General features: G+C 34.6%; 1 protein-coding gene across 2 annotated transcripts in view; it reads right to left on the bottom strand.

Annotated features, from left to right (window-relative positions):
* fra (neogenin protein frazzled) overlaps positions 1-25,494 on the bottom strand; it is an 80,830-nt gene that overhangs the window by 13,015 nt on the left and 42,321 nt on the right. The window contains exons 10-22 of one of the 2 annotated variants that reach the window (XM_072526551.1): positions 22,459-22,738; positions 20,828-21,043; positions 20,325-20,616; positions 20,035-20,193; positions 19,703-19,908; positions 19,445-19,592; positions 14,338-14,694; positions 12,448-12,483; positions 12,185-12,330; positions 9,231-9,459; positions 7,540-7,614; positions 7,142-7,370; positions 1,968-2,137 (exon numbers count right to left, since the gene is read on the bottom strand). In XM_072526551.1, the coding sequence (XP_072382652.1) occupies positions 1,968-2,137; positions 7,142-7,370; positions 7,540-7,614; positions 9,231-9,459; positions 12,185-12,330; positions 12,448-12,483; positions 14,338-14,694; positions 19,445-19,592; positions 19,703-19,908; positions 20,035-20,193; positions 20,325-20,616; positions 20,828-21,043; positions 22,459-22,738 (2,543 nt within the window). The remainder of the gene's footprint in view (positions 1-1,967; positions 2,138-7,141; positions 7,371-7,539; positions 7,615-9,230; positions 9,460-12,184; positions 12,331-12,447; positions 12,484-14,337; positions 14,695-19,444; positions 19,593-19,702; positions 19,909-20,034; positions 20,194-20,324; positions 20,617-20,827; positions 21,044-22,458; positions 22,739-25,494) is intronic. The other variant, XM_072526552.1, reaches the window with a different exon arrangement.

The raw sequence follows: 25,494 nt of genomic DNA, 5'->3' as shown, positions 1-25,494 counted from the left end.
TTGGTCGCAATGGGATTCAATACAATGGAGTGATGAGTCCAGGTTTGAGGTGTGTGTTCGAGACAGTAGGAGTTGTGTCATTCGCAGCAAAAATGAAGCTTTCCATCCCAACTGCCTGAAGAGAAAAGTTAAATTTCGTACATCTGTCATGATCTGGGGCAGCATGTCGTCTAAAGGTGTGAAAAGTGGACATTTTATCGGTGAAATGGTAAACACGGATAAATATTTGAATATTTTAAAAGAATCTCTTTTACTGATTATGGAACACCGTTTAACATCAGCGTATAATGATGTTCTGATCGTTTAACAGTTCGAACCGTGGGAGTGTCAATATTTGCGCATCCACTTCTACAACGAGACGACGAAGTGGGATTCGCAACGGCTATGTAAGGCGTGTGAGTAGCGGAATTAGACAGTCTTGTAGCTAGCGCTCTAGGCTCCCTGACTCGCCGGTGTAGTGAACCTGCGAGCCAGCCCGGACAGAGAGATTTGAGGATCAAATCCGAATTGAGGATCATACTCTGTCCTTAACCAAGCGGAACCCATCGGTATTGTGTATTGAACATTACCGCGGGTCTGCACAGCCGAATATTTTATTTGCGAGTGCGTTTGGAGCTCCCGCTGAATTGAAGCGGAAGCGAGCATAAGTCTGCGTATGATCGACTTCACCTATTTCATTTCTTTATTAGTAATAATTAATTTCTTTTCTTTTATAGACGTTCGCCGGGGAGTTCATTCATCGCGGGACCCAGACGGAGACGTAGAATTCGTTTCATTTTTATTTATTGTATATACGGCGTAGAATTCATTTTATTTTATTTATTGTATATATGCGAAATTAATAGATTTATTTTTTTATTTCAACCTGTGTCTGTCCGAGCTACCGCGTCTGTCGCCCCGAAAGAGCTACCCATCACAAGCGGAAGATTTTGTCTTCCAACAGGACGGCGCAGGTTGTCATACCTCAAAAAGAGTTTAAAATGGATTGAAGACCATGTTATACCACTTCTGGAATGGGTTTCTAACAGTCCCGACTTGTCTCCGATAAAGACTTTATGGAGCGAAATGAAAAAAGCTTTGAGAAAACATCCTGCCAGGTCCGTCAACGAATTGAAGGAAGAATTGCAAGAAATATGGGATTTGTTTACATTACAATTTTGTCAGAACTAGGTAAAAACTATGTTTCGAAGAATTGTGGATATCATTAAAAATAAAGGGGAAACTTTCACATTTTTTTTTGTTAATATTACATATGCTATGCGTTTTTTTAAATTTATTATTATTCTGTTTAATCAATAGTTTTTATTACGTTATAAAATATTTTCTATAATTAGGAAAATTCAAAAATGTTCGATGCATTAATTTGCTAAGTTCGATGCTAAAATTTACGCTTGCCTTTTATTTTTGTTCTCTAAAATTTAATTTTCTTATCAATCTAACGTTGGGTCTACAGATATGGGAAGGGCTCGTAAATTTTTAATTACCAATATGCACTATAACTGTAGTATTAATAATAAACTAAATATTTCAGCATAAAAGTGCCAAAAAAAATATTTCCTATAAAAATGGTTATAATTTATTAAAATGGCCTACAAATAATGTACAAATATTTAGGCGGTCCTAAATTCCTCTCCGTGCAGGTAATAACAAATAATTCGATCCCCAATTTGTAGTTTTGTTAATTATGGTACTATAAACCCACAGCTAAACTTAATACAGAGAAAACAGTATAATATTCTGCAACGGATTATACGGGTAAAATTGAAGAACGCAGAGGAATTTTTTGATTTCAGAAGATCATAAAGAAAGGCTGATTTATCAAAATTTCAGAAAAAGACAAAAAAGAAAATTTTGCAAACTTACGTATGCAAAAAACATACGTTTTGTATACCTAATTGGAGTTTGTCTCTCAATACCACGTAAAGTGTAGTTTTATAGACAAAATACTATTTTTACCTATTACTTACCAATATGTTTAGGTTGGGGAGTACTAGGTGCTGATATTGGCGGAGGAGCCGGTACAGTAAAGCTCTTAAGTGGGTGGCCTTGGGCCTGCAGTCTTTTCGTTGAATCCACCGACCAACCGGAGGGCGGGGGCGTTCCATATCCGCCTCCAGTGGGCGTTGGCTGAGGATGGCTAAAAAAGGAATCATACATTTTAACTTAATCCTACTTAATATTGAGCACATTCGATTTAATGTGTGGTTCATATTATTACCAAAATTTATACACACTGTTAACATTAAAATTATGATATTCATAAAAGTTCTAAAATACAGTTGAAAATTCAAGCTTATTCATTAATATACGAAAGTCTGTATCTTGAGTAATACACTGAATTCAACGCTTCTCTAACAATTCGATGCCCTTTTTGTAGAACCATTTCTTTGATCTCCAAATAAGGTTTCCACAACAATTTCCCCATTTGGAGCATTTTTTGAAGGTTTGCTAAGGTGAGTAATTGCTGGGAGTCAGATCTGAAGTATATGGTGGATATGAAAGTAATGTAAAATACAATTCTTGTACGTTGGCGCATTGGTATCTCGACAGAACATTTTCTCTTCTCTATTTGTTCGTTTTTTTTAATGTGGGTTTAAACCCACATATAACTCCATATAATATTCGCTATTGATCATTCTTCCTGTCAAGACAATACAAGAATAAAAATACCCAGCTAACACAACAAACATTTTTACAAGTGACGGTTATGTCTTTGGTCAGTTTTAAAGCCGCGTACACACTTAAGCATTTACCTGTCAATATCAGTAGACGGTGCCTAAAACAACTTCCAGAGAGTACTACCCCACTTCTAACAAAAACTATTAATGCACGTCTCAAAAATAGCCACTTTCCTACTCCATGGAAGGTGGCTAACACCATCATGATACCCAAACTAATAAATCTACTCAAAATGCATTAATAGATTTCACATCAGAAGTCACCCAATCAATAAACGACAATGCTATCGCCATTGCCACTTTTCTAGATATACAAAAGGCCTTCGATCAAGTCTGGCACGACGGGCTAGTTCGGAGGCTAATTGACATCAGGCTACCTCTACAATTCATAAAAATCATACATTCTTACCTTATGAATCGAACTGTTAGACTGAGAATAAGCGATCAACTGTCCACCCCTTTCACTCCACAAGCTGGAGTCCCCCAAGGCTCAGGGCTAGCACCCTTATTGTACATAATATATAATAGAAGCTTTTCCAATCAAAACATCCCAGGCACCCAACTGTATCTCTATCTAGATGACACTGCCCTCCTCATAACAACGAACGATTATTTTCCTGAGAGAACTTTCAGAAGAGCACAAACTCTTTTAAACGCCGTCGAAGAATGATGTGATTAGTGGAGAGTCACACAACTGTGAAAATCAATCGCTACGGCGATGACCAATTCCCCCTGAATCTGATGGGACAAAGGCTCGTTATCAGCCCGACAGCTTCCTATTTGGGCGTCCTATTCACTAGGTACTTGAGTACTTCGGACATGTCATGAGGCATACTAAGTACCGGCTGCTACAGTTAATAGTCCAAGGAAGAATCGACAGTAGGAGGGGACCGGGAAGAAGACGACACTCATGGATGCATAACCTGCGACAATGGTTCGGACTAACATCGACCGAACTGTTCAGAGGTGCCGTAAACAAAGTCAAAATAGCCTTGTTAATAGCCAACGTCCGAAACGGATAGGGCAAAGGAAGAAGAAGAAGAAGATTCACTAGGACACTCAACTGAGAACCTGATCTAAAGGCAACTTAAGATAGGGCCAGAAACCGAGCCCGTCTTCTCACACCACTTACAGGGGTAATTGGAAAAACACACTCAAAGACTCTCGTACACACTTACAAAACATTCATTCGGTCCGTTTTGGAGTATACATAAGTCCAACTTATACTGCCTTCTAAGAAATTATCAAAAGAAAAGACTGCTCGCTGCGAAGCGCAGAATTCTGCGTAGTGTATGCAGGAAACCCTGGGACTTCTCATCCCGTGAAATCCACAAGACCGCAAATGTTGCCACAATTATCGAGAGAATTAAAACTCAGACCAATCAACGACCCCCCATCTATCACTCATAACACCCTAAAAAGTTCCTGTTCTCATCTAGGTCACGTAAGGATCCCGGAAGGCCAAAATCAAAAAACTTCATATTCCGTCCGTTCTAATGCAGGCTTGCATTGACGAACTCCCGGGTGAATACGCTGACATCCTTAAAGCTACACCGTTAGCTTACCGCACCTACCTATAGCCCAATTTTTTTCCTTAGCCCGGACAGGGGAAGATTGGTTTTTGCAGTTTCCCAATCTCACTACTCAACGATACCTGTCCGTCCCTGAGAAAATAGCCGCAACTATTTTCTCACTTGAAGCGGCAGATGCCGAAACCGTCTATCGAATGCGGACGAGGCCTGGCCGTTAACGCAAGCGATTAATAACACGAATTTTACTGCAATACACTAGTTCTGAAGTTTGTGGCAGACGTACAAACGGCTTGCAGAAACAATGGTCACTAGAGAACACGGTTTTCGTCTCTGTCGATTCAGACTCATACACATTCACACTCAAACATATTCACACACTCAACACTCACACTAGCATGACAGTGAAAGGGGTCCTCTTTCTGCTACTGAAGTATCCTCGCCGCTGAGACCCCCGGCCGACAACGTAATCCTGTGCATGATACGAATTTCTGAGGTCGGAAGAGTCTGTCTAGGCGACTGACGAAACTAAACTTACATCGAAATGGGTCCATCACTGTCATGCTAACACACACATTCATTGGGCTATCTGCGGCAGGTCGCCTCCCGAAATCTGACGAGGCCTGGCCGTTAACGAAAATACCCAATGACAAATTTTAGTGCAATACACTAGTTTTGAAGTTGGGTATAGACGTAAAAACGGCTGCAGGAACAATAGTAACTAGAGACACGGTCCTGTCGCATTTAGCTCAAAACATATACACTACATTCTGGAAAGAACATCACATCCAGACAAACCTCTCGCCTCTGATTCAAGTAGTGATTCCATCTCAACAGCCTCCAAGAAGCTCCACCACACACACCGCTGCCACAGTTGTATTTTTCGGACTGTTTTGCTTTCGACGACAACAAACAACATATTCAAAGCTAGCCCAAAGAGGATCGAAAGATCCTAAACGGGCACACACATGTTCATCCTTTTCGTAATAAAAAATTCCCTTACCTATCCCGCAAAATGAACATTGAGTCCGTCCGTCTTAAGCATTCGCCCCGAATGAGCATGCGGGTCCGAGGGAGAAGGAGGCATTCGTCAGCCCGGCCACGCCATGCATCAGCATTGAGCCGCAAGTAGAGGCCCGAACCCCGGAATCCAGTTCACCCTATTAAGTCATTATGAATCGTCGCCAAAAGCTTCTAGTTGCCATTGTACCATGTATGTATGCATACATTTGTCAGAATTTGTATAATAATCTTGTTTGAAAACGATTTCCGGAGAGGAAATCGAAATGTCAATGTTTATAAGAAATTAGAAAATTTATTTTCTGATTAAGTAATTCATAAAAAACACAGAATTGCGAGCAGAATTCCTTAAAAAGTAAAATTACATATTTTTTATTATGTCTTCTTTCGACGATGGTTAAATCAGAAGCGATCAAAAAGACGGTTTTTTGACACAAGTGCCACGATCCATTGTGTACGAACTTAAAAGACGGTCCAGTGTTGCGAAAAAAAAGAAAGGATTCTGGTGCCCATCGAGTATTACCGAATTTTTATTTATCAGCTATACGGGAAACAATATATCATATGTATTCAGTGAATAACTTACCAACTTTAAACAAACTTTTGAGTGAATTAAGAAACAAAGAAATAATCCCCGAGTGTCATAAAACTACTTTTTGGAGGTTTTTAAAATCTAATGGTTTTATGTTTAAAACAACGAATAAACGGCAGGCAGTTATGGAATCCAGCCGTTTAATAAAGTGGAGGTTCGATTATTTGGATGAAACTTGGTTCGACATCCACGATATAGTTAAAAAATGTTGAACCGATGGTAGTAAACATTGCGTCACCAATGTTCCTTCCTCTAGAGGGAAGATAATTTGTATTTTACATTGTGGGGGAGAATCAGGATGGGTAGAAGATGCTTTATTACTCTCTGCTAAGAGTGTAAGTGATTGTCGCTTAGATTATCATCAAGATATGGACAGTACTTTGTTTGAAAAGTGGTTTGAGCAGCAATTACTAGCTAAATTAAAAATAAATAGCGTTATTATTTTGGATAATGCTCCGTATCATTGTAGATTAAAGAGTAAAATTCCAAACACTAATTCAAATAAAGCTGAAATTCAAGAATCTTTATCAAAACATGAAATATATTTTATGGATTCTTACACAAAAAAACAACTTACAGAAGAATAGCTAAGCTAGGCTAGAACTAAACTAAAACAACTTGCAGAAGAATAGCTAGGCCAGCTGAGAATTATGGCCATAAAGTATTAAGATTACCTCCTTACTATTGTGTACTGAATCCAATAGAATTGTTGTGGTCTCGATTAAAAAGTAATGTGAGGAAAAATAATAATTCTCCTAAATCGTTTTCGAATGTTGTAAATTTAATTAAGACCGAATTTAATAATACAGCAGATAATTATAAAAAATGTATAGAGCATGTCAAAAAACTAGAAGAAAAATACTTACAGTTCCAAAACATTATAAATAGAGTAGTTATAGATTTAAACGATAGCGATGATAGTGACACCGATTTAAATGTAGACGATAGTTAAGTTTAAAATTATTTTTTTTTTGTATTTTTTCACTATGTTAAATATATTATATATTTTAATATAAAAGTATTACTTATATGTATTTTTCTTTTACTTTGTGGGATTGCCGTAATTTTGATAAAATGTATCAGTATATAAGTTCCACCCTGTATACAACTATACCTAGAAGATTAAATCCGAAATATCTTGCAACGAACAATATGTATTTTGTTTATAGAAAGCACCGAGATTTTACTTACTAAAACTCTAGTCTAGATTACTTAAATTGAAGTGAGTGTGCTAGCTCCCACACCTATCGTATCGGCTACCATAACTATTGCCACATTCAAATATTCAATGCAGTACCTTGTAAAATTCACAACTAACTTACCCAATGTATCCTGAGCTGAGAGGTGTATTGGCTTCTTGTGCGCTGTGCGCTATCGGGTGACTAATATACACATTTTCAGTTGCTTGAGTATGTGGCATCGTAGAATCGAAAGGCACCTGAGGTCTTGAAGGCAATGAATACTGAGACCGGCCATAGGGCTGTCTGCTGGAAGGAGTTGAATCTGTGCTAGATTGACTTAACGTCGCCGTATTTATGGGGGTTGCTATGGCTGTAAATAATATAACAGTTGTAGATCTTGTAATTCAGTGTTTAATGTAAATAAAAAAATATTCATATTCAATTTCACTGGTTCATTGAGATTCAATTTTAATAAATACTCTTTTGTACACTTATTTGTGTAGTATTTGATTATGACATAATACACAACATATACTTACGTTCCCTGGGAGGTTTACTGTCCACAGGAAATGAAATTGGTTTCGAACGTAAGGAGTTTCTATGTACTTCGTCAGCTGTGGAAACAAATGAACAATTAAATGTTTCGTATTAGTTGTGATAACAATTAATATAATTATATGCTAAGAACAGTTTTATCTTGTTTATCAAAAGTCAGTTCCGACGCAGAGGCCAAAGTAAAAACACCAACCAAAGCGAAGAAATCAAATAAAAGCAGATTTGCGAAAAAACCACAGCCACTAAGCCAAGGATCGTCGCCAAGGCTGCCGCAAGTTCACCAAAACCTAGAAAAGCTGCTGCTATTAAGAAAAAGTAATCGGACTATTATTTACGAATTATTAAAATTGACGTTGTCCCAACACTTTGCCTCCCAGGCAAATCTTTTTCTGTCTTCCGTAGGCTTCTGGCACCTATGGCTTTAGTCACTGGTCTTTGGCCTTCTTCTTCTCCGACGTTTTGTCGGTTTTCAGTTCATTACTTATGGTAATGGTTGCTTCAATACCCATCATTTCTTAATATCATTTCTGATTCTGTCTGTTCTTGTAATCCTTTGTGATCTTCTCTGCATCCATTTCAACAGCTTCTAATCTTATTTTTATATACTTTGGTTAGTCTTAATTCTCGGATCTGTACAACAAACCACTGTTTACTAATGTTTCATAATAATAGTCTCTATCTCTTGGGCTTACGGTATACATGGAAGGTAACAGGGCCAAAGCTTTAACCGCCTATTATTACGAATGGTTATACCCAAGGTACTCATTTTATTCATACTGAGTCGACCTGGAGCCTGTAAATATTTGATAATATCCAGATGCTCTAGCCGGCGCGGCGCAGGGATTCGATTCCCGACCTTCTGCGTAGAAGTCAAGCAACTCGTGTCTAAGCTATCCAGCCTAAACTAAGTTTCATATATGTCAAATTTTCTTTGTGATATTTTTATTCTATATAATGACATTAAGGCAGGATATTAAACCTACGGGTCAGAGAGCCTTTGTTGCATTAGAGCTGATATCTGCGGAGAGCACACTGATCAAAGATACTTCACGATATTCAATTTCTTGACAAGGATAGTGGTATTATATTCATGGTCGGGGTGGAATTGTTTATTTCCTATTAGTGAATGAAAGGGTCGTTTTATTAGGATTTACTTAATCTTTTTTTCGATACCAAGTAATTACAAGGTTTGAGGCATCTTTAATTCTTTCTTTTGTACTTTTATTTGCCTTCGCCAATAGCTGCTTGATTTTGTCAGCTTTATTATTTAACAATTCGTCCGATTTTCTTTCGTCTCAATGCATTATGGTAGGGATCAATGAGTAACACCGAGTAAGTTCTCGTCGAGCATTCGTCAAGCACATCCGTTGGAGTGAGTGATAATACTATTTAACATTGAAAATAGTTATTCTTTTATTAAAATTACCACTGTAATATAATCCACGATATGTCCTGTATACGTCATCAGTACGTCTTATTACAAAGAAAAACTTATTAAAACTTATTATTACATATTTTTTTCGAATGTAACAGGACTACGAGAGACAGAACAATACTTTATAAACACTATTTGATGTTACAAATGGTAGTAAAAATATCTACCTTTACTAGGAATTTACAATATTGTAAATTTATTAATTATAATACAATTAATTATATCGAAACAAATACTTACATACATAATTTGGCACATAAGTGCTTTTATCCAAAGAATTTGTATTCACTGACTCGTGATGATCATAATCGTTACCACCTATACTTCTAGGTAGCGTCATGGCTCCACTGCTACTAGCACCGTCGTTTTGTGAGTGTCTTTTCTCCATAGCCTTTAGTTCCATCTGATCATGATGAATCCAGAGGTCGGGTGGAATATTCTGACCATTCTTCGATCCTTTTTGGTAACCCTAAAGCACAAAATATTTTTTATACTGCTGACCTGAATTGAGATATAGACTCAAAAAATATTTTTTTATAAATTTTATTAAATTTAACAAAGTATCTCACATTTATAACATTTACATTAAGGGAGATGCATTGAGCTCTTTTTTATTCGATATAACCATGGACGAAATAAAAAGAAAATTAAATAAATGGATATAAAATGGAAGAAAACGAGATTAACATTTTATACTAGAGCAACGATGCATTGCTAGTAGTAGACAACTAAAACGATCTGCAAAGACTTTTACACCAATTTAATAGAATAGCCAAATTTTTTAATTCGACGATTTCTAACTCTAAAAAAAAATTCTCGATAATATCAAAGATACCTCTGAGATACAAGCTTGAAGTAGATGTAATTATCAAGCAAGAACTGAAATTCAAATATTTTGATATAGAAATATCAGGCTTTGGTGATGTTGGGCCTGAAGTACGAAAACAAACAATAGGAGCAATAAAAATAGCAAATCATATGCTTCCACTATTACTAGAATTAAAATTCATCATGATTGCTTTCCAGCCCATCTATTTAAAAAGGGAGTATTTTAAAGCCCCTCTTGTGAGTGTAGAAACACTTCAGTGGGAGACTTAAATCACATATTTTTCGAATGTACCAAACACACGGGATCATCCAAAGAGTTATTATCCAAATTGCACAAACTACACATTGCGGATCCAGTTAATATATCATGTTTAATTAGCTCATTCAACAAATCAATGTATGATCTCTTAATTGATTTTCTCAGGGAAACACAAGTACATACTATTTAAAAATAGGTATATTACAATACATTTAATTGTAAGTCAGTAATATTTCACTAATAAGACTGTAGCTAATGAACATAGTTTGAAGCCAAACCTCTGCACACATACATACATAGTATGTCTAAATGATACAATATGGTAAAATAAAAACAATAGCATCGACCAGGTAAGTGGTTTGCATATGCACGATGCAACATAAGAGAGATGAGATTGTTTAATGGAGGTTCTGTGATTTTTTGGTGTGCAATTTCCTTGACAGAAAGGATGGATTCCATTTACGTGGAAACTCTTAAAGGGCAAAAAGTACATTAACTTTTGTTTCTTTGAACACGTTGTTCCTTTAGGAGCATATATTTACGAGGTAAATATTCAGAGATTGAATTGACCCCCTCACAGTCTCGAAATGAATTCTATTGAACACTTATTTAATCCACAAGGAAAATAATTCCTGCAGCTGGCTGTATACCACGTATCACAAAAAGAGGTTAATCTTTGTAAATGGGTATATTTTATAAAAACCCTTAAAAGGGCTACATTAAAAACACGAATGTTTTCGGAACAACAGTTCCATCATCAGGTTAAAAATACAGGTTACCATGCCTGAGCCACCAAAATATTAAGGTAAAAACCCTTTAAAATATATAATGTTACCAAAGATTGTACATGATGTTGTTAATATTATTTGATGTTTAATATTTTAATTAAATTTTACTTCAGGTAACATACACCCATGCTTTAAGTGAGTTCCAGTGTCCGGAGAGTAAACCTATTCAAACGGAGTTACCAACCTGTTACAAACCTCTTCAGTTACCAGCTGAAGTCCGTTTGAAGAGGTTTACTCTCCGGACACTGGAACTCACTTAAAGCATGGGTGTATGTTACCTGAAGTAAAATTTAATTAAAATATTAAACATCAAATAATATTAACAACATCATGTACAATCTTTGGTAACATTATATATTTTAAAGGGTTTTTACCTTAATATTTTGGTGGCTCAGGCATGGTAACCTATATTTTTAACCTGATGATGGAACTGTTGTTCCGAAAACGTTCGTGTTTTTAATGCAGCCCTTTTAACGGTTTTTATAAAATATACCCATTTACAAAGATTAACCTCTTTTTTTTTACTTATGGAATATTGTCGGTAGACGATTAAGACTTCGTCTCCCACTTCCTGCTTTCCTGTTAGATGTAGAAACTAGGGTTATTGATATCTGAAACTCTATAGACCAAAATCAAATAGCCAGCTTAATATCCAGCAAGCGTAGGGGATGTGAAGCTATTATTAAAAGTAGAGGGGAAACACGTTTTTGCTTTCTGTTTTTAAGTGTTGTTATCTTTAATTGTTAATTTAGTATTGTTTCAGTTAAAACACATGTTAAAGAATAAAACCGTATATTTTCTTTGGTTTTAAAGATATCAGGGAAATTAAAAAACCCTGTACTCCCTACAGGGTGCCTCAAACTTAACGTAAGAAAAAAATTTTTTTCTTCCACTCGGTATAAGCCAAAAAGAGAAGTTTGAGTAAATCTTTGCCCCTCAGTAATAAAGAAATACTACCTCAATACTAAAGAAAGTCTAAAATAATAAAAAAAATTAAGGAAATCCGTTTGCGAGAAAATCAACTATTAAAATCAGCATAATTTTTGGTGGTGCAAAACTTTTGAGGTTAAGTTTATATAAAGCCGTTTGTCCTAGCTACGTAACTAATGTAAAAATTGCTTTTACAAGAAACACAAAACTTTCTGCAAACATCTACAGAAATTTCTGAGACTAAACTGTGTCATAGACGTCCGTACTATGAGAGATAGTAGAATACTAAATAAACCTCTCTAAACGTCATTTTGTATTTTGATCAATTAAAGCATAACGGTTCTATAAAACAGACGAAACTGAAATTTCCATTTTCAAATATATTTTACCTGTTTTGTTCTGTCTGGAGAAGTGTTACTATCGGTTCGTCTGCAGCAAATGAAAATAACAACACCAGTTATGGTCACAACTGCTAATAAGCATCCAGCTATAGTTGTATATAGAAGTATGTCTTTAGAAAAGACTCCTTTGGTATCTAAAACATTAATAAATGTAGTGCCATTCATATAGTTTATCTTACATATTTACATTATTATCTATAGTGCTTTTGCAATTTTAACTAAGTATAATGAAAAATAAAACAAATCCTAACCTAACTGCTGGCCTTGAGGTGAAGACGATGTTACACCTATTAAAATAAATAATAAAAAAATAAATAAAGTGATAATAAAGATAAAAAATAAATAAAAATAAAAAAAGTAATATTAAGATTATAATTTATAAAAAGAAAATAAAAAGGTAAATGTTTTATTTTTTTTTACTTTTAACAGGCCTTCTTGCCCATTCCCTTATATTTTAACTTCTATTGAGTATTTATTTAGTAAGCATTTCGATTAGTAACTTTCTATGCAAATATGATGATTTGATTGATATTGGACGTTATTAGGATAACGTTCTAACAAATTCATAAATTCATCATTTATTTTTAATAGGCGCCAGAATTTATTGGTAAAATATAAACAGAACTGAAAGTATAAATGATTGCAGGTTTTCGCAGAAAAGGAAGAATTGTATGGAGAGGCTTACAGAAAGTGCCCCATAAATGACATAAAAATATCGTTGGTTATATTATGAATGCGAAAGTCCAAAGAGAGCCTATGTATCGTCCCACCATAGCACCGTATAGCCTACATGAAGAAATGAATGATAATGGAATAAGAACCGTAAACATTGCAGGATATTTAAACATGACTCTAGCTGGCACATATTTCAAACATAAGGATATTCTTAATATATATATATATATATATATATATATATATATATATATATATATATATATATATATATATATATATCACAGAAAAAATAATAAGACATACAAGTTAAATAGAGAATTGATACATTAAAAAACACAAATGCCTTAGAACGATTTTGATAAAACTTGAAAACAAGATTGAGCATCACAGATGAAAATGAGAGAGTACAAATTACAATGCCGAAGACAGAAAAATGCTCCGTGGATGATGTGGAAGCAGATCTACATGTACTGGGAATAAAGACATGGAGAGACTGGTCCTGAATAGGAAACTATTGGTCTGAATCTGAACTGAACTGGGTACCCATTGGACGTTGGTAATCACTCTAGACCACAAAACCTTATTCATGGTTTCTCTAAATAATTCCAACATAGTTTTTCCGGTTCACTGTTTCAAGTTCTTAAGCCACGAAATAAGTCGTATACCTGGTCTTCTTTTTCATTTCACTTTGCCCTGCATAATAATGAAGGATATTGAATTTTTCGTTTCGCATTGTGTGACCAAATGACAAGTTTCTTTGTTTTACCGTTAAAAGTAGTTGTTGTTGACCTATCCTTTGCAAGACAGCTTCATTGATGACATAATGTGTCCACGATACTACACTAACACGTAACATTCTACGGTAGCACCACATTTCGAAAAATGTGATTTTCTTACCGGTGGCCTCTGAAACGATCCAAACTTCCACGACACGCAAAAAAAGTTGAAGAGTGATTCTAATATGGATTTCACGCGAGTGATCCCAATCTTCGTTCAGGTTGCAGCCCAGATATGTGAAATAGGGAACACTGGTAAGATATTTTAAGGGAAGTCAAGATTCATTAAGGACTGTAGCACAAGAAGTGACTTAACGCATCTGATCGTTGTGTGTCCATTATTCACACACTTCCCATATGCAATTCATATTATGGACATATACTGTAAACAACGATGAACATTTTCACATACAAGACAAGGGCTTTAGGCTGAATTTCTAAGAATCCACAAATAGTCGAATACAGTTGAAATATATCACTTGAGGAAGACGTGTCAATAGCAGAAATAAAAAACAATAGTTCTAAGCGCTTTTTTCATATAATGTTTTATGTATTTTCCCGAGTACTCTTATAATACTTGCAATAAAGCTAATTGCAGTAGCATGTTGATTACAGTCTTAAGGATCAAATTATAGAACAAACTAGTACATTTTACTTTTTTATTTCAATAATGGATCAGAAACTTACTTTGTCCGGTTCTAAAAGAAACAATTTCTGAGAATGGTCCATAGCCTCTACTATTTCTGGCTTGTATCTTAAAGTGATACTGAGTAAACGGTTTTAAATTATACAAAACGCTGGAATGAGTGTCGCCCTTTACTGCCGATGCGTTCCATTCTGTATCCGACAGACTTTTATTATCTGTATACAAAATTACATAGCCGGTAATTCGTCCCATGTAAGTCTTTGGCGGTTGCCACGTTAATTCAACAAGTTGTGATTCTTCGTCTTTGAAATGGGCATCGACTTCTCTGGGGGCTACGTTTAATGGTAGTTCCCAAGTTCGGTTGTGAGCAACCATACTCCATGAACTCTCTTTTCGACCTAAAATTATTTGTTATATAATTAAAATAAATTCATATTCATTATTAAAATATACATGCAGTCAAACACAATGATAAATTTTGCAGCTCTTATATTAAAATGAAGTAAATGGTAAAAAAATTATTGAACAGACTAATTCAATATTATTTATGTCGATAACATAGCTGCTGAGTGTATGGAGCTGAAGATAAACGTTGATAAAACCAACATCTTGAAAACAGTCGTAACAGAAGAGAGATAAAAGAGCAATTACACAAATATCACACTGGACGACGAAGGTTCAAACACTATTCCAGTTTCAAATTCTTAGGAATCTAGGTATGCAACAACAATTCAATCAAAGAACAAATAAAGCCAAGGATAGCAGATGTGAATATGTGTTTTTTCTAAGTAAAATATTTAGAAGTCGGCTGCTGAGCGAACATAAAAAAATCAAGGTTTACAAAGTAGTAGGACATTGTGGTACCCTATGGGACTAAAAAACTTGGATTCTTACAAAGAAGAATGAAGGTCAACTACGCAGATAGAGAAAAAGATTTTAAGCGGTCTACGAGGGCGTTAACCTGTAAATAACAAAGATTTGGTCATGATGTATGGAGAATCTGACAATGATTAAAGCAGCCAAACTAAGATAAGCAGAGAGTGAAGTGCCTTGGTCACTCGCCCATGTGTTCTGCTCCAAAAACACACACTGAACATCGAAAGTCAGGGTCTACAAAACTATTACCAGACTAATAGTATGTTAAGGATGCGAGACATGGCCGATGACAGAAAATATAAAAAGAAAGCTGAAAGTCTTTGAAAGAAAAGTCATTAGTCAGGAAGATATTTGCACCTATTAACAGAAAACGGAGTATGGCGATGCAGGTACAACTATAAACTCTATCGACTGTTCAAAGAGGCACCGATCTCAGAATTATTTAAACTTCCGAGAATTCGATAGGCTGGTCATATCGGAGAAGGTGGGAGGATGAAGTGGCAGTAGACAGGCAAAATTTGCTAGAGGTGAGAGCCTGGTGAAGATCGGAGCGGGAGCGGCAAGGTTGGAAGCACAGTTTGGAGGAGGCCAAGATTCAATTTAGGTTGTAGTACCCTTAGAGAGAGAGAGAGAGAGAGAGAGACATTCCAAGCAGTAGAAAAAGAGTACGGGTTTGTTTGTAAGAGGAACGTACTAAATGAAGCAGTTCTTCGATGGTTTAAAGCGGTTCGTATGCACCAAAACATACCAATATCAGGAAATTTAATAATGCAAAGGGCAAAAAGACAATTTGCCCAAAGATTTAATTAAAATCATTTTCAATCTAGTGAAGGATGGTTGTGTTCCTGGAAAACCCGCAATGGAATTAATTTCAAAACGGTGTCTGATGAAAGTGCAAGTGTTAGGCAGGAGAACTCTTAACATTTGGACTGAAATTATATGAAAAATGTATTGAAAAGAATATCATTCAAAAAACGTTTTTAATTGCGATGAAACAAGATTGTTCTTCAAATTTTTTGTCAAACAAAACTCTCAAAACTTTTAAGTTGATAAATTTTGTTGTGTTAAAACTAGTAAAGAAAGGATGAAACTTCTGATTGGAGCAAAGATGAATGATTCAGAAAAATTGAAATTACTCCTCATCGGGAAGAAAAAAATCCACGTTGTTTAAAGCAGTTAAATCTCTAGAAGTGAATTATGTTAATATATAATCAAAAAGCATGGATGACTTTGGAGATTTCCGAAAAATTGAATTAATTTTTTTTTCATTTTTTTTTAAATAACTTCCAAACCCATGAACCAGAGTATCATAAAAAATATAAGGCATTATTACCATAAAAGAATTGTCCACAAAATTGTTAATGCAATTGATAACGATAGTCTCGTTAAAAAACTATAGATATAAAACAAAATCCAGTTAATTATTTAAAATCAGAGTTTTTGTTTATGAAATAAAATTATTAATATAATTTAAACACTTTAATAATACTCTCTTAAATATTTGAAATAAATACAAGATAGTTAAAATAAAATAGTTAATTATCTCAAAATAATTATTTATTAGTTTAACTATAATAAAGTTTAAAAATTGTTACCAGATAACATCACATTATTTTTCTTTAAATTGTAACCTTTGTATAATTTTTGGTTGGCTACAAAGATGACATGCCAGACATGGAATTCGTGTCAGTTTAAGGAATCACAATCTAGAGACGAATGAGGAGATATATACTCAGGCTTTGCTTTTGACCGAAGTCATGTATTACGTCATATGCAGCACTTAGTCAAATTGAAATAATCGCCATAAATAAAAGATCACCAAATCGTGAATTGAGCGACGTTTTCAATCGAGAATTGGAACGTGAAATTTAATATGATCGGGATGCAGTGAAGCAATTAGTTCTAACAAATGTACCTAAGCTGAATCCACAATAGAAGGAAATGGGCTTAAGTTAATGACATTAACTAACGAGCAACAAGTAAGTTGCATTGCCCAATTATCTTTCTGTCAAAGAATTCTCCAGATGGCTATCGGTAATGGCATTATTCCTGTCGACGAATCCAATGGTTTTATTTCGTTTCCACTAAATTTTTAATACTTTTAAAATAATTTTTTAAACTTGGATGCACTTGAAAACTCCACCATAACACTGAATACAAGTCCATTGAAAGAGTGAGTAAATTTAAATACCTGGGATCGTGGCTTTTTGAAGACTGGGCATCGGACAGGGAAGTAAAATGTCGCATTGAGCAAGCTCGACAAGCTTTCGTAAAATTCAAGAAGGTACTGACTTGTTCAGAGTTCGATCTTCAACTGAGACTAAGGTTTACTAAGTGCTACGCGTGGTCAGTGCTGCTATATGGCGTAGAAGGCTGGACACTCAAAACGAGGGAGATGAACAGATTAGAAGCTTTCGAAATGTGGCTCTATCGCCGTATCCTAAAAATACCATGGACAGCGAAAATCACAAATATAGATGTCCTTAAAAGAATAAACGAAGAACGCCAACTTTTTGAAACCATCAAGAAAAGGAAAACGGCGTATCTAGGTCACATCATGCGAAATGAAAAATAAGAGTTCCTCCAACTTATAATCGAGGGTCAAATTGAAGGCAAGAGAGGAATTGGACGCAAGAAAATGTCCTGGCTCCGAAACATAAGGCAATGGACAGGGATTAACGACATACAATCTCTGATACATATTGCAAGAAATAGAGAATTAATGGAAAATGTGATCGCTAACATCCATTAATGGATTTGCATCTGAAGAAGAAGACATTTTTAATATTTCGTCTCAACGAATGACGAGCTCATTAATAATAAAGTATTCCCAAACATCATGACTAACCACAAAAATCACAATTGTTTGAGTGAATTTTACAGAGCAAAGAACACGGATATAGATGACATGCACTTATAATTCAAAATCGAATCGTTAGTCCACTGCATTCCTTCAAATTTATAGTGTATAAAACACACAATGATACTCATTCATAGGAAAATTTAAGGAAGACGAAATTTTTATTTCGAGAATTCCGATGTTACCAATCGATAAGCCGTGAAAGGTGGCATTCGGATTTTTCGGATAATAATTGACTTATGCTTCCTCTCAAATATGCCCAGAACATTAATAAAAAAATTAAAATCTTTAAAAATTACTAAAATATCGATTTTTTTCTATTTTCTTTGCTTATAACTTTAAAACTATTCATTTTGGAGCAAAGTTGTACAAAAATAAAATAAAGATAATGATTAAATTTCCTATGATATACGAATAGAGGTTAAAAATATCTTAATTTATTACCCTTGCTGCAAAATAGCAATAAATACCATTAATCCATTAATAATTTCCATTAATCCATTAATACAATTAATCCCAAAGATGATTTAATGTTGTTAAAAATAAATTAACAAAATATAACTACTTATTTTTTGCTATGTTATAGACCTTTTAACGCTCTAAATGTAAATTGTCTCATTTGAAAGCTGTATAATTATTTAAACAATCTTTGTTTAATTAATTTGATTCTTCAACTTCTTCATAACAATCCAACATTTTTTTATTGTAATTAGAAAAACAAAAAAATATATATTGGAAGTTAATTGGAAAAAATTATTATTCAAACATAAACAAAGTTAGGTTAGAATCGACGTGTGAGGTTGTCAGATACTGATTACTGGATTACCGCGAGGCCGAGATAATCAACCAAAAAAGAAGATGTATTTGCTGACTTTTCTAGTAAATTTCTTGGGTGTGACTCTGTCTTTTTAGAAACAAACCACAGACTTAAATATTAATGAGGTATTTTTAATGAATTCCATTCCACCACCATGTGGCCCCTGTGCACATATATCTCATCAAGAAATAGCGTTGTCAGCCTTTGCCGTCTATATCTCACATGTTTCTTCAGATGTTTTATTTTTCACAATCACACTACTACTATTTCACATAATAATAAAGTGTCCAGTTCACCTTTTGTATTGTTGAAAGAATTATAAACTTTAAAAAATATTTCAGGTTAAAACGTCTAAAGCACTTTAAATAAAAGTTATAATAGAATAATACTAAGTAACAATAATTGACTATACGAAGTGCCTAACGGTTACCGCTGCGCAACTGACGGAGTGGATAATTATGTTAACAGAGTGCTCAGGTCGAATAGGTACGACAATTAGGATCTGCACTGGAGCTTCGAAACTGGCACTTACAGTAACTACTTATAAAAACAACACAAAACAAAGCCAATAAAAATCATCCATCTTGGTACTTACCTTTAACCAGTTTTACAGAAAATTCATAAAGAGTATTAGGTCTAAGCTCGTCAACCATTACATTTAAATCAGTGACATTAATAAATCTAGGTTTCTTCGCAGTTTTGTCGTCGATTTTAACTATGTAATACCTGTTGTCTCCAACGTACTGAAAAAAATTAGAGGCAACCGTTTGTAAGTTTAAATTATTAAATTATTTTCTTTTTAATAACAAATTATTTTATTTGAATTATGTATATTAAACAAAAAAATCCTTACTTGACTCTGCTTCAAAGTGGGATCCGTCCAATATAAAACCACTGAACTAGTACTCAAAACTTGCGCTTTCAATCCCATAGGTGGGTATAGGGTAACAGCAGGCTCTGGAGGTGGCTCATCTTGAGTTCTCACTTGAACATAAATGGGGGCACCCGCACCAACTTGGTTGCTAGCTCTCAAGCTGAGTACATACTCAGAGTTGGGCTCTAAAAAGATTTTAATTGAATATTATTAAATCAGGTATTTTGATTGTGTGCTTCTAGAACTATTTTCAATAGATATATTTTTAAACAGTATCACAAGAAAATATTAAAAAGGAGAAAACTACGTACCCAATCGGTCTATTACGTACGTCCTATTTCTTTCATCTAATTCCTGGGAGTACATATCTGGTATTCCTTTACCCCAACCAAGCAAATAATGACGTACCCTGGTCTTTTGGTTGAGTGGAGGATACCACATTACATACAATTTATCAAACGTTGGACGCACTAAAAAATTTGTATTTTTTAACCACCTATTTTTGTAATAAAATATTACTAAAACAATTAATCATTAATAAATGTTAAAGAGATATTTATACAATACTAAAATACAATCTAAGTTGATTATTAAATAATACCTTTAATTTTTTCAGGTTTATCGGGAACATTATTCTCGTCGAATTCATTTTCAAAAGTTTCAACTTCGACCCATTCGGACCCAGGACCACTTCCATTGACGTTCATCGCCCATAATCGAATTTGATATGGTTCGCCTTTCTCCAAATCGTTAATAACGTAATGCCGTTCGCTTGGTTGTGTGGTATGAGTCAGAGCCTTTCCCCTACCAACTCGTCTCCATTTTATCTTATATCCTAAGATCACACCGTTTTGGTTTTCTGGCGGAGGTGGCTCCCACCGTACTGTAATACTCTGTTATAAAAAGAAAAATTCATTAGATATTGGCAATGATTATGCATGCTAAAACACACAGGTTAAAATTACACAGATTTAAGTAACTTAGGTATTTTTCAATGAAACACTAAAATTTTTTACTGTGATATCCAGTAAAGTTACTTTGTCTTAGAAATTTTATAACTGTACAAATTACTCTTCCTATTGTCAAAAACGAGTATTTGCTTACCATACTGGAAGGTTCGGTAGTAATATTAATCGGGGCCTCAGATGGCGGCGCGCTGAAAGTCCTGACCATTTTTTCTTCAGTCGCTCCTCCAGCTCCGTTTTCGTTTTGGGCAACTACCCAAACAGTGTATTCTGTGAATGGTGCCAACCCATTTAAGTCATAATTTAAGTCATTCAGGTCAGTCACGTCGACATTGTGTTCTATTGAAGAACTTGTCTGCAAAATCAAGTTTGTTTTAATAATTGAATAGAAATCACGTAATGAAAATAAATAAACAAATACAATGTATGCTGCTTTCAGCCACAAACAAAACAAGTTAATGACAAAATCGAACGAATCCTAACTGGCAATATTTAAACGGAGAACCTAATGTGGTAAAGCTGATTAAGCTTGGAAGACTGAGTTTGGTCATGAGCTCATGAGAAGCGTATGGAACGTTTTGCACCAGCAAAAATCATAACCCAACAACACATGGTGCAATCGATAAAAGAATGGCCAAAAATATGATAAATAGTCTAAGTACAGGAGGATCCGAGAGAACTACAAACTAGAAACTTCAGCCACGATCTTGGTATTACTCCGTTTAAATATATGTTATTGAATTTATGAGTTCAGCATATGCATTGTCAGGTCCAGGAGCGGAGCCATCTTTTAGTTGTGATATTGCTTTTTCCACTTCATCTGATGTGATTGGTAAGTGGTTATTACATATGTAGGACGGAGGTTGTTCGGACCTATTATCATCAAAGAGTTCTTGTATGTATTTGGTCCATATGCATGTTTCTTGATTTTTATCTGTGATGATGTTCCCCTGTTGATCTTGCAGTTTGCTAGCTGTGTTGAATTTTTGAAGACCAGCTGCTTGTTTTACCTTTTTATGCATATTAAATGTATCATGTTTTTGTTTCAACAACTCTATCTATATACACTGTGTTTTTAACCAATTTTCTTTTGCCTTTCGTATTTCGGTTATTTTTCTCTGAATATTTTTGTACATTCTTTTGTTATTCTTTGATTTTCTTCTTTCTTCCATCAGTTGCAGTATATTGTCATTCATCCAACTTTTCCTCTTCTCTTTATTTTCTATTAGATGTTCTTCTCTGATCTTGTTGTAAAGGTTTCACATATATTCTAAAGTGATTCTTCTGGATCATATGTTTGCTCCATATTACTTAGCTTTTCTGAAAGAATCCATGCGACTGCCTCCTTTGTTTCCTTATCTTTTAGTCTTCTCATATCAATTTGTTGTTACTATTCTTTTTTGTAACCTTTTTAAATTTAAACCTGGAAAGGAATGAAGAGGATTAATTGAACAGGTCATAACTGAATAGTTATTTATAATTTATAATAATAATTTCGGACAAGGCGAAAATGATCTCATTTGACTCAAATTGAAAGAATAACTATTTCTTTTTTCTAGGCATATACTACTTGAACAAAAGACTTTCAAATTTTGAAAGACAAAATCCCCTTTTTCATCAGAAAAAAATGCTGCAACTGTATTTTGGAATTCTCAAGGAATTATCTTCAACTACTTAGAAAATAGGAAAAGCAGAAAAAGTCAAAAAGCGGGATTATTTAGTAAAAAAAAGAAACATCGTTTCTATTAGGTTAACGCAAAATAAACTTACCTCCATATAATATATGGTATACTTGGAAATGTGTCCGTTTGCAGTCTCAGGTGGTTGCCAACTGATGTGAATATTTCTGGGGCTCGTAGCGTATACGTTGAAGTTTAAAGGAGAGCTAGGGACATGTTCTTCGGATTGAAGGGTAACCGTTAAAGTTTCTGAAGATTCTCCTGGTCCTAACGCATTATTCGGAACTATTCTAAAATGATACACTCCTCCTGGTTGAAGACCACCAATGCGGTCTTCCAATTTTGATCTATTTGTATTTTGATGTCGTTCCCTAATAAATAAATTTGTAAATAAATACCTTTAGTATATTTGTTCATCTATTGAGTATTTCCTTTCAGTAAATGTAAATGATAAATATTCACTATAATAAAATAAATTGTATCTTCAGAGATACGAGAATAATATAAGCCTCACAATGTTATAATAAAAACTAGAACAATAGAAATATAATATTCGGTGTTAGATAACTAAAGAATTACTACATCTTCAATGCAAACAGTCAATAGATTGTCTGAAATTTTGTTAAGCAAAACAATGATTAACAATTAAAAGCATTTTTATGTTTGTGTTTTCCGGTTAGGTACACCAATCTTCTCGGCGTCTTTCATAACCACCGGAGCTCATTCGATGTGAGTAGTTTAGTGGGTTTATGGTTTAAACCACGCGCTAGCCCAAAAAACAAAAATATAAACGTTGTAGTTTAAAATCTAAAATGTATCTGCAACTTTTAATTTCCTATTTCAATTGGGCCGAGTCTGTCGATTGATGAGTAGTACGATAAGAGATGAGAACTTACATCTCGGTGTAGCTCATTTATTGGCCCTTATCGTAATTTCATTGAGACCGGTATATAAATACATAGATCTTTCTTTCAGCTATCGACCTCTTGTGTAACTCAATGGCTGAGTGTGCTGACAGAATGTAAATGAGTCTAGTTTACGAAATTCGTGGTTCAAATCACATGCCAGCAAGAACATTTTTTTTAACAAGTAGAAGTGTGAAATCCACAATGGATCTGTGGGTTTGAATTGTCTCATAACTAGAAACCCAGAATATATCTGTACATCTTTCTTTCAAAGACGATAAAGGGAACACATCGAATTTGGTTAGGGCTCCTTCCTATGTTCCACATGTGAGAACTGGCACATTAGTAACTTGTAATGTCTTAATAATGTTTGTGGTATAAACGTTTGTTAAATAAGTATTTTTATTTGCGATTATGAAGTGTTGTGATTTATTTTGTCCACTATATGTGTGGGTATTAGTAAAATTAGTTTTACTTTGGTTTGAGTGTGGTCACATTTTTTGTCTCATTTGTGACTTATCTCTTGCTATTTTGACGACAAGGGTCTACTCCATTCTACTTATGTGGTTATTCCATTCTTTTTCTATTTTGTATCCATTCATTTATACACTGTACGTTACATTTTCTTCTAATGTCTTCACTTCTCTTTCGATCTCTCAATGTATTTCCTGTAATTCTTCTCAGTACTCTCATCTCTGTAGTTTCCAGTAACCTTTGCGTTGTGGCTGTGTCGGGTCTTGTTTCTGAGGCATATGTCATTTATAAATTCTTGACTTCATCTCAGTGTTAATATGTCTGTTTCGCCATATAGTGTTATTAAGGCATCCTGTCAGTCTATTTGCTTTTTGTACTTGATCTCTCACTTCTTTGTCCAGGTCTCCATAGCTAGGCAGTGTAATTCCCAGGTATTTTATTTCCAATACTTGTTCAATACTGATGCCATCGATTTCTATTTTACATCTGGTGGGTTCTTTGCTGAGTACTATTGTTTTAGTTTTCTGAGATGAGATTGTCATATTAAATTCTTTTGCTCTTATGTTAAATCTGTGGACTAGTCTTTGCAGACTATCTTCATCTTGGGCTATCAATATTGCGTCGTCTCCGTAACAAACAGTATTTTTATTTCTTTGTTTCCCATTCTGTATCCTCTTCCTTTGTTAACGCTTTTGATGAATTCATCCATGATCAAATTGAAGAGCATGGGGCTCAATTAATCCCCTTGTCTTATTCCGCTGCCTATTTCTATGGGTTCTGTAAGTTGTCCATCTATTCTGACTTCCATTTTTTTGTTTTGGTACATGTTTTAGATAGTTTTTATAATATTTCGGGGAACTTCTCTATTATACAGAAGATGGATTACATATTTGAGTTTTACTCTGTCGCTTTATGTCTGTACTCAACGCTTTCTTTAGGTCAATCAGACACAGGCACAGTTTCCCTACTATGTATCTAAATTGACATTTATGGCGTTAAATTGCCAAATGAACTTTTCTAACAAAATGTTGAAGATATGAGTCTTGTCTTAATCTCTTCGTCTTCGTCTTAGTGTTGTACAGGTTTGATATCAGAATACTATCATATGCTGCTTTTAAGGCTACTAACAGATAGTATAAATCAATGTTGAACTCTTGCGCTTTTTCAAAAATTTGGTGTAAAGATCTGATTAATTTTCGAACGGCCAGGACTGAAAAATGCCCTTTTTTAGACAATATTCAGTGTAGATCTTCAATTAAAATGAGAACTTTCGATTATACAGAAAATACATAGCAATGACGGGACGTAATTAATAATTCCGTGAATTCATCACGGGAATTTCCTAAGACCCGTCAATGATAAAAACAGCCTCAATAAAAGACACTAAACCATTCTTAAGAAATATAAATAGGGTACAAATTCCTTAATGCTAGACAGATCTATGAAATTTATATCCCAATGTTTTAAGATCTGGTTCTAACATTCAGTTCGGTTTTAAACTTTTGTGTTAACTAGTATTGCTTAATGCTTATAATTTTTTTTTGAATGGAGCGTAATAGTTGACAGTTTTTTTACTTTGGTATTAGTGTCGTTTTGGAACTAACGAGTATGGCGGGGAAAAGGAAACGACTCTTTATCAAATAAAAAAAATGGATATAATTAGCGAAAGTGAAAAAGTGTACCAGTTGGCCGAAAAATTTAAAGTAAGTAAGAGCCGAGTGACCATATTGCTACAAAATAAAGAAGGG

Source organism: Diabrotica undecimpunctata, chromosome 3 (assembly GCF_040954645.1).
Source record: "Diabrotica undecimpunctata isolate CICGRU chromosome 3, icDiaUnde3, whole genome shotgun sequence".
NCBI lineage: Eukaryota > Metazoa > Arthropoda > Insecta > Coleoptera > Chrysomelidae > Diabrotica > Diabrotica undecimpunctata.
Note: the sequence above shows the minus strand (reverse complement) of the source record. Positions and strands in the feature narration are given on the sequence as shown.